Source organism: Lolium rigidum, chromosome 2, assembly GCF_022539505.1.
Source record: "Lolium rigidum isolate FL_2022 chromosome 2, APGP_CSIRO_Lrig_0.1, whole genome shotgun sequence".
Taxonomy (NCBI): Eukaryota; Viridiplantae; Streptophyta; class Magnoliopsida; order Poales; family Poaceae; genus Lolium; species Lolium rigidum.
The window spans coordinates 184,399,906-184,410,552 of NC_061509.1; the positions used below are offsets into that span (position 1 = coordinate 184,399,906).

General features: G+C 41.6%; 1 protein-coding gene across 1 annotated transcript; it reads left to right on the top strand.

The window, feature by feature from the left end:
• Window positions 1-1,240: 1,240 nt before the first annotated feature.
• On the top strand, window positions 1,241-4,067 carry LOC124690376 (arogenate dehydratase 2-like). The gene is made up of 11 exons (XM_047223765.1): window positions 1,241-1,514; window positions 1,658-1,719; window positions 1,835-1,927; window positions 2,628-2,828; window positions 2,911-2,994; window positions 3,134-3,229; window positions 3,306-3,383; window positions 3,487-3,576; window positions 3,650-3,717; window positions 3,829-3,910; window positions 3,977-4,067. Exons 1-11 carry the CDS (start codon window positions 1,241-1,243, stop codon window positions 4,034-4,036), a joined length of 1,188 nt encoding a protein of 395 aa, XP_047079721.1. The 3' UTR covers window positions 4,037-4,067.
• The last annotated feature ends 6,580 nt before the right edge of the window (window positions 4,068-10,647 follow it).

Sequence of the window (10,647 nt, forward strand, 5' to 3'; positions counted from 1 at the left end):
TGTACGGTTGTTATGCTCATAGCAACGCCATGCAACTAACTTCGCATGGAAGATCTGCTCGATCCATTATTAGAAATTATTAAACGTGTGTCCAATTATAGCTACATTATTACCCCGTGAGACTATTCATAGTGGGAGTAACTTCACTAGTAACTAAGTGTCCAACTCAGCAAATTTGCTTATGTGGCAATGAGTTAATGAGGAGAGAGGAGGATGGAGTAACATAGCTAGTTACTATAACATCACACTTCCCAAGATACAATGAGTCTATAAGCTAATTAATGAAAACATATATGATACTACTTTGATGTTACTAACCACTATGAAGGTAGTAACATAGAGTAATAACATGTGCATGTTACTACTCTATGTTACTTCCCACTATGACTAGTCTGAGACACATCGATGAATACCATAGCATTTTGCGCCTTCCAAAGTCACTAGCCACATAATTAAAACCTTAGACTAGTCACAATGGGAAGTATCATACGCTAGTATCATGCACGTGATACTAATTTATGATATTATCTCCACAATGCATAGTATCATAAAATAGTATCATAGTATCATCATATTTAATGTTTTGTAGAATCTCAATGCAAATTTGTGTAGATGATATGTTTGTCACTAAGTTTTCTAGTTTTACCTTATTAATTGGTGCGCCACATCAGACTTTTGCCAACATGACATGCATGATACTACTTATGATACTTTCATTGGGCCTATACCTGGGCATGTGTCGGGCCAACATTTCTGGCCCAGGCCCGAGTTTTTCGGGCCGGGTCCGGGCCGGGCCGTCGGGCCGGGCTGCCCATGGCCAGATATAATTGGGCCTAGTCTTAGCGATCTTAGCCTGAGTTTATAATTTCTGGTATGGTCATATAGGGTCAGAGCTAGACCAAACATCATAGGGCCATGTCGTATCAGCATCTAGACTACCTCCAACACAGAATTTTTACTCCATTCAATCCATAATAAGTGTCATTTTTGACTATGAAATGGAGTATATGTTTTTATAAATGAATAAATTATTTTATATTGGCTTGTTACAAGGTTTTTTTTTTCGTCCATGACATCTCAGCTGACGTCAAAAATAACTAAACCCGCGAATCATTTCTCCATGCTTTCCGTGCACCGCTCTTCCACTTTCCACCTCACAAAGGAAATCTTGCGTCACGCCTGGAAAACCCCTCGGGATTTCCCTGTTCCGTTTCTCCACTTCTCTCGCTGCTTCGGAGCCATGGCCTCGATGGCTAGCCCCCGCCTCCCCTTCCTGCCCGCCGCCCGAACCCACTCCACCGCCGCCGCCGCCGCTTCCTCCCCGTCACCTCGCCGCGCCCTCAAATGCAGCAGCTCCACCAACGATAACTCAGTCCACCTCTCCTCTACCTCGCGGCCCCGGGCGCCCGCGGCGGGCGGCGTAGGTTCCGCCGGCCTCAACGGCCTCCGCGCTCCGCCTGTGCCTGTCGCCGACTCCCCTCCGCCCGCGTACCGCGATCCCCAAGGCCTGCATCGTAAGTCGATCGGTATTTTTTACCGCTTTCTCGGGGTTCAGTTACTAACTAACTAAGCAGTAGCCGATTTCCAGTCTTTCTTCTCGGATTCAGTAACTAACTAATCAGTTGGTGCTTGCCTGCTTCAATGCCGCGGTTATCAGGGCCTCTCACGACTGCGGACCTGATGGGGACGAACGGGGAGACGCTCAAGGTTGCCTACCAGGTGCTCGGCGAAACGCGTGTGGTGTTTCAGTTTCATTGCCTGTCAGTCTCCTTGTTTAGGAGTTTATCCTTTTCGCTGTAAATCTGAAAGGAGTTTGTCTTTCGTGATTGTCCAGGGATTTCCTGGAGCGTACAGCGAGGCGGCGGCGAAGAAGGCATATCCCAATTGCCAGACCGTGCCCTGCGAGCACTTCGACACTGCATTCCAGGTGCCATAGTCTGATCCTTTCCGGGGGCTGTTTTAGTTTATTTGTGTATGCTGTTCTGTGGCGCAAATGAGGTGCGTTTTGAAGTTGTTTGGTTCATGCCATAGTTCTGGATGATGAACATCAAAAACTGAAAAAGGTTTGGAGTTCGTACACCAACTTAGATGTGCTCCAAATACTTTAGTAGATGAAGTGTTGCCATATGACACAGACAAGTACTCGTCTCAAAAAACTTAGCCGCACGTATCCGAGATAGCATGCTCATCATTTGACCATTCATCTCTATTATAATATTGGTATGTATAGAGAGCCAAACAAAATTATATATTATGAAAAGTGATGATTTTGAGACAAATCTATGCTTATGATTTTGAAGTATCTAATTTAAATAGTCATAAAGATACTGGTTGTCAAAGTTTCGAAAGTTGACTCTACCTGTGCACGAAATGACATCTGCTAGGAACTGGGGAGAGTATTATATTGGCAGAATATTCTTCTAAACTAGTTTTCAGGACAGTAGTGGATCAGAACAACTATAAAAATATGTTTTAACTTGGTTTGACTTTTACCTTTTGGACTCTATGGTCTGTGACGGTTCCATTCCATATATACTTGTTGCATGGCATATTGTAATACAAGATGAAGTTGCTTGTAGCACAAGCGAATAAACATGTTGGAATGACGTCTTCTGGTCATTTATCAGGCTGTTGAAAACTGGATAGTTGATAGGGCAGTACTGCCACTCGAGAATTCCCTGGGTGGTAGTATACATCGGAATTATGACCTTTTACTTCGGCATGATCTGAAAATAGTTGGAGAGGTTCGTCTTGCAGTTCGGCATTGCTTGTTAGCCAATCATGGCGTGGATATTGGGAACCTAAAGAGTGTCATGAGTCATCCCCAGGTAAACCTCTTGGATATTGTGGATTTCATCTTTTCAATTGCTTGCGTAGTAACCTCGTGACACATCATTTTGAAATTCTTAGGCTCTTGCGCAATGTGAGAATACACTGACAGAGTTAGGAATTGAACATAGACAAGCTGTCGATGACACTGCTGGTGCAGCAAAGGTAGAATGATGCTTCCTTCTACCTGGAATTTATCTTATAACAGATGTATATTTAGATATAGTTTTTAATTGATGGATTTCAAGTGACCCATAGAGTGAACTCTTTGTCATTAACATAACGAGATATGCTTGTTTCTTAGTTTGTCGCAGAAGAAATGCTCCAAGATACCGGTGCGGTTGCCAGTTCATTAGCTGCTGAACTTTATGGACTGGATATTCTTGCTGAAAATATTCAGGTATGGTGCTTTCATGCTAAACTGAAACATTGCATTCTGTTCTTTATCCTCAACATTAGTCTATCTCTTTCCATAGGATGAAAAGGTCAATGTCACCCGTTTCATGATGCTTGCTCGAGATCCTATTATACCACGGGTTGATAAACCATTCAAGGTACAGATTGCAGAGGGGGCTCCCTCTGTTTTATCTTCGTTCCAGTTGTATATTCCATCCTAACAAAGCTGGTTGATTTATTGCATTATCATTTGATTTTCAGACTAGCATAGTGTTTTCACTTGAAGAAGGGCCTGGGCAGCTCTTCAAGGCCCTTGCAGTCTTTGCACTGAGAGAAATCAACCTAACCAAGGTGTATTAAAGAACTTTGCTTTTGCCACTTGCATGTGCTTTGTAACAGTTTCTAACAGTGTGTTGGTGTGAAGATTGAAAGCCGTCCACACAAGAAAAGACCTTTACGTTTAGCTGATGATACCTTCTCCACACCTATCAAGTTAGTTTACAACCCTATGACCCCCACATTAATTCGGTTTCATTTAATGCAACCCTAATCAAGTAAGAAAACCACCAGTTCTTTAACCCGTTTGATCTTTGGCTGAATCAGGTACTTCGACTATCTCTTTTATGTTGACCTTGACGCATCAACGGCTGATCCAAGAACTCAGAACGCTATTCGAAATTTGGAGGTGATCTGTCTTGGTAGTTTTATCTAGCATCAAGCAAACAGCGACTCAATCTTGCTATATTTGCAGGAGTTTGCAACCTTCGTACGTGTCTTGGGGAGCTATCCTACAGACGTGAGCGAAGCTTGAATGGCAAGTGACTGCTGCTGATACTAGCAGGTAAACAGTATAAATGTGCTCCATTTCCATTGTATGGGATAAAGGTGTTCCTTTTTGGTGTTCCCTCTGTTAAATATTAGTTGTCGCTAAGGGAGTAGCTATTATTTGGTGTAATGAAAGAACCATGCTTTTCGGGGAGTATAGAATCAGAAACATTCACCTCTCTAGGGCCTATTCGAGTGGGGTTTAAGCGGTCTGACTCATAAAATGTACCTGCCATTTGACATACTTGATACTCCCTGGGCATTTCAAGAACGAGAAGAACGTAGATCTAGAATATATAACTGTACAATGTGGACGCTGAGAAAGTGAATATAAAGGTAATTCAAGGGGTGTATGTGTGTGTGTGGGGGGGGGGGGGGGCATTTTCAGGTCTTCTAACCTTTTATGGTTGGTAGCGCCTAAATTTCTTTGAAATTCCCAATCTTGAAGAATAAGAATCTCTGCTCACAAATTATACTGAAGAACCTGTTTTATTCAATTAAAAAAGTAGAGACTGGAGTTGTGAAATTTGAGTTTAGCCCTATGAGTGAATGTTTTTATTAAATAAAAAAAGTGTTTTGTCCTGATGTGTCTATCAACATGAATGATTATTTCCATTCGAGCACTGGAGATAGTGTTGGATGAAGGACCGGTATCACTGTCATTGGTATATTGGTAGATGAGTGGCAAAGGTCAATTAAGGATTGATATCGAGCCTGCCGTAAAGTTCTAGAGAAAACATGGGTTTAAAAGGAAGGAACTGCACATTCAAGAATGCTGGGTATACTGAAGAATCTAGTAAAAGTTAACTATGCTGGGTATACTGAAGAATTCAAGAAATACTTCTTTCATAATAAGAAAGTAATCCTGTAGAACTTCACGATGGCCGAGAAGCTATTGGAAAAAACAACATAAGTTGAAACAGCCTACTGTTTGACATCTGCTAAGATAAAAGCAAATCGCTGACTTGGGAACGTGCAAATGTTTTAGTTTTGCTGGTTTCCCCGCATTAGTTGACATTGTTTCCGGAAGAATACTAAAGTTGAAATGTCTGTAATCCAGATCATCAATGGATCGATTGGATTCATATGGGCAGTTAACCCTGCAGCTGATGAAAAGTTAACAAATGAGAGTCAGCTGGTGATACTATCGAAGAGCAGAAAAGTACATCTACATCAGATCAGGAAGTCAGCTGGCATAGTGTGGTTTTAATGTCTATTCAATTGTCTACTTGGGATACCAGTTATCATTGGGATGCTCTACATTGTGACTTCTGTTCTTGTAAGCAACGGTCTTCTTTTACCTCCAATTGTATAATAAGAGTAAAGTAGTCGTGTTTAGATGCAGATAGAGCTCAACAGAGAGTTGAATGTTTGGTAGGTGCTGTATACTTGTATGCATTGGCGAATCTTTTTTGCTTGCTTTTAGTTTTTTTTAGTGACTTATATCAAACCCTTCAGTCGTTGTGTAGCCTAATGGGCTTGTTAAGCGTTGGCATCTGACCCATTTGCTTCCTCGCTGCAATTGCATCATGGGCTCATGGGACACCTCCTAGAATACACTGTTCCACGTTTCAATGGGAACTGCTGCTGAGTATTATGGCAGCCATGGAAGATGCAGCTGTGCGGGCAGTGACGGTTCTACTCTGGCCGAACCTTTTGTGAGCTTTCTGCCTGACGAAGAAAATTGTCTTCGTTGGTTGCCTTTGATGGATGACAAATTGGCATGTGAATGATTTCCAAAAATGAAGTGAAGAAAATTTCAATGCCAATGAAGTTGCTTCGTAGTAGTAACCTTGCTACTTCCTTAATAGTGTCTACACACATCTAAATTGAAACACATCTCAGACATCCGTCTATGGACAGAGTTAGTACTTAGTAGATGCAGTTGTTTGTATCGGATTCCACTGTGATCGATTGAGGAGTATGGCAGATCACATCATTTTGTGAAGGCATAGTTCTGCTCTGGCCGAAACATTGCAGATGCCATGGCATAACAGGCATGTGCAGATGTGCTCTGCTAGTAGTATTTCACAACTGGTCCAGATCTACCATGTGCTCTTGGAGTCTTGGTCATTTGATTCTGTGCTGATGCTCAAATCGGTCAAAGATTAAGCAAAGAAGCTAGCACGGTTACTTAGCGGAAAACCAGGTCATCGACTCGGTTCATATTTTGGAGCGGCCTGAAATAGGCCACTGGCAGCTCACTAGCGTACGATTCCTGCGTCACTTTTGAACTATAGTAGATCACACGTATCGTACGGTTCAAGCATGTATTTTATCTCTTGGTTTTGGTGGGAAGCAAGCGTGAGTTAAAGGCAGATCCCATCTACGAGCAAAAGAATCGAATCATCCGAAAGACCGAAACCGGGGCGGAATCGGAATTTGGTTAGGCCGTGCGTTTCCTTCTGTAGGCTTCACAGCTTTTCTTCTGCTTAATTAAAGCATTTCAATGCAGACATGTAGCACCCAAGCATCAGTGATCCTGTTTATTAAAAGATATAACAATCGTACTTTTGTGTTTAAAAATAACAAAATTTATTCCGCCAACGCATACGCATGCCCTGAATACCCGTGCAAAGTTTCGCTAGAAAATTGCGATGTATTATGAGCTACATAAAAAATATAAAAATGGTTGTACATAGGGACATAAAACTCAGATTTTTTGTCAGATATTTGCATTTTATATAGTTTAAAAACACCATATTTTCCTCTGAAATCTATACCTTACCTTCAGAATGTGTATATGTATGCGCCTATCTGTTTTCAGTTTTTTTGAGTCCTAGAAATATGTACTTCAGTCCTCTTCATGATGGCGAGGCGGTAGCTACATCTAGAGGTCGGAATAAGGTCTTTCTCACCTTATCCTCGCTTCGGTGGTGCGTCTAGGACTAGCGGAAGGCGCGTAGAGTTGTCTTCCCGGCGAATCTCCTGGAATCCGGTCGGTTGTCACATTTGTTGGTGCGGTTTCACGTCAGTTTCTTCCGATCTATGGTTGTCAGAGATGGTTGCTGCCCTGGTGCAATGGTTCTTTAGAGCCTTAACACGACGACTTTTTCATCTATCTACTGCAACAAACTCTACTACGACAAGCTTTTTCCTGAGGGCAATGATGGCGTGCCTTCAGCTCGTGCTAGCATCTGTAGTCATTGGTAGGTGGTCCAAATTTCTATGTTTATACTAATATTTATGATTATCAATAGATTGATGTAATTATTGCCAAAAATGTTTTCCAATTTTTTCATAGAAAACAAGTTGTAATATCCCAGGTTTAGAGGCTATAAAATGAGAGAACACCAAAGTGTGCATTGCATTCATGCATTGAAAATCCGGGGAATTTTCGCGCTTTCAAATAAAACTTACCACAGTAACTGAAGTTTCACTTGACTTGCTGGAATTGAAGTAGATCATCAAGTCAAGCTCTATAAACTTCACTGTGATCTTTACTAAAACCCTGTTTTGGGTAGAGAGGATTTGATCTATGAGCTAGATCAAATGGAATTAGCTTTACAACAAACAACACCTTAAGTAAGGGTCAACTACAAGATTCTATAAAAGATCTCAACATGACATTCCTTACAACAACACATGAATAATTAAGAAACTATTCTTTACTTATCTTTTCCATGTCTTTTACTAAATAAATGTTTCTACCATGATTCTCATGGTGTATCTTCAACTAATTTTGTGTGTAATATAATTCAATTCTAAACTTATTAATAAATAAGGTAAATCACAGGGTCTAAAGTGCATAAAGGCCACACATTCTTATTTAAATCATAACTTATTAAATATATGGAATATCATAAAACTGAATCCATTTACATTACAAGTTATAGTTCAAACTATTTGAATAAAACTACTCATGAGTATTTTGAAACTCATATGATCATGCCTTGGTGCAATCAAACATCGCCTATTCAAAATTGAGGAATAACCTTCAACCTTGACTTTTTGACCAATATTATAATATAAATCCAATCAAATATGATATAGTGACTCATCCACAATAATAACACCATCCACAAGATATTTAGTAACAAATGCCACTTGGCTATCCAAATATAATTCATATGAGAGGATAATGATCATGCCACATAGGATGAAAATATCTACATGACTTGTATCCCAAGACTTGCCACCTCATGCTCAAAGGATTGCTATGGATGAGGGCATGACACCCAAGCACCTTACTCATCAAACCAACACAAGAGTCACCACCTATGTGTCATGATACTAGAGCTTGCCCAAGCCTATAAATAGAGCCACACCCTTCATCCATATGATCACCTTGTAGCATGATACAAGGAAACCAAACACTTGAGACCTTCCATACATTAGCTAGGATCAATATGAAGAAGCTAGGAGGTGGAGGCATACCACAAGATGCAGGTTTATCAGAATTCCAGAAGAACAAGCTACATAAGATACCAAGGTAGAATCCTAAGCAAACCATATATTCAGAGGATCATATCATCATCTCTTGAGTAGGACCTTAGGCCATTCCAAGACATTTAGGAGTGAGAGAGGTTATAGATGCTAACCATATCCATGTCTATCCTAGAGAATATTAGAGTAGTATTAAATCCTACTTGTTCAAACCAACCTTTAATCTTGGAGGTGAGAGCCATGTTCTATTAGTGAAACATAACTAAAACCCTAGATCATATCTGAATTTCAAACCAAGTATCACTTGGGATTATAAATAGAACCATGCCATGCCTCATGCCTATTTATATTGCAATTTAATAAAGAATATGCACCCCTAAACCTTTTCACATAGGATCCACCCCACATAGAATATTATACCCTACCTTGTGTATCATGGATCACAAGGATACAACCAAGCCTTGCATACCTAATGACTTAATGTCATTTGGGTGAGTAGAAGGAAACCAATATCCTATTCTACTTTGCAATTCAAATACTTTGCCTAAGTGAACCAAATAAATAGTATTTTATAAAATGGTATCACCTCAACTAAAGAGTTAATCATGATGGGTTTAGGATTCATTTTAAATAATTCAAGCAAGAGTTCTCTAAGCAAGATTATTTAACATAGAGTAAATCCAACCATTTTCTTGAACCTTTGAAAACAATTCTTCACATAAAATCATGAACCATTCTATTCTCAACACCATTTAATTTAAACTCTAACTATAATATAAAATACATGGGAACAATAAATGTTGTTAAGTAATAACAAAACTTAATGACATGTTTACCAAGCACTGAGTTATCAATTTTAAATCATTTAAAATAGGTTTGGTTTCTAAATAAAAATTAATTGAGACCAACATTTAATCCATATCCATTTGAAATTAGAATACCTCTCACAACAACACAAATTTAATCAAAGACTAAATACTTGTTTGAATTAAACAACTATGCATTATGTATTTCTATTAAATTCTATGAAGAATCAAAATTGGAAAACCTGCAGAACAAAATAGAAGTCAGAATTGAATTCAAATAATAAACTAGAAAACAGAAAATAAAAACAGAAAATGAAAGGAAAAATATATATATAGAGAGAGAAGCTCACCTGGTGGACCGTCGCAGCCCAGCACCGCACCAGCCGAAGCAGGCCAACGCAGCCCAGACGCGGCCCAGCCCAAAGCCACTTACCGTTTTGGTCGCTTTAAAAATCGTGCAAGGGGAAAAACGACGTCGTCGTCTTCTTCTCCGAGGCCGACACCGCGGCAGCGCCAGTAGACGCCGTTCTCGTCGACGATAAGGACGCCCCGGACGCGAAGAAGCTTCCAGAACCCCTCCCTATGTCTCTCGCGTCCGAGTCTATCCACGGGAGAGAAAAGATCTTCGCCAGACCACCTTCCAGAGACCGCCACCTCTCCACCGTTGCCGTCGTCGTGTCGAGGCCTCAGAGCTCCCCTCGGTCTATAAATAGGGGTGAAAGCACCGCCAAGCATCCCTTGATCTCATCCGCCCATCCATTTCCCCTCAGATCTTCTCCATCTCTCAATTTCTTCCTCGACTGTTCGCCGGCATCGAGCACGAAGCCGTCGATTGAGGCCACCCCGGAGCTTGCCGTGAGGTCTAGGAGGAGCGCCTGGCGCCGTGGAGCATCTGGGAAGAAGGAATCATGCTGGATCTTCCTCAAGCCGACGAATTTCGTTGATCCCTTCCGCAGCACATCGCCGGTATCGGTGAATTTCTCACCGTCTCCGTCGACCATCGCCGGAGCCGACCACACCTTGTGCTTCAGGGTGAGCCTACGCATCTTTAGAGCCTACTCTCGCTTCCTGGCATCAACCGTAGCCGTAGTTCGTGTGCTCGCCGGAGTAAACCGCCGCGGGACATGGTCGCCGGCGTAGCTCCGGTGATCCCCTCGCCAAACCAACACCACCACCGTGTCCGAGTAGCTCGAGGGAGTCGGAAAATCCTAGTCGCGCGTCCCGGAGGTCATAAATCGGCGGCGCCGTCCTCGCAGGACCGCCGGCGGTTAAACGCCGGTAAGGTCAAACCCGTGGTCAAGGTTGACCAGACCTTGCCGCGTGGCTGCTGAGGTGGACACGCAGGTCCCACCAGTCAGTCTCTGCGGGTATAAATGAACGGGTATGTTTAGTATTTATGTCAAAT

Excerpts from the sequence above, each read along its gene's own strand:
- LOC124690376 (XM_047223765.1), top strand. The coding sequence starts at position 1,241 with ATGGCCTCGATGGCTAGCCCCCGCCTCCCCTTCCTGCCCGCCGCCCGA. Across the intron at positions 1,720-1,834 it reads CGCTCAAGGTTGCCTACCAG|GGATTTCCTGGAGCGTACAG; the intron begins GTGCTCGGCGAA and ends GTGATTGTCCAG. Across the intron at positions 3,911-3,976 it reads ACGCTATTCGAAATTTGGAG|GAGTTTGCAACCTTCGTACG; the intron begins GTGATCTGTCTT and ends CTATATTTGCAG.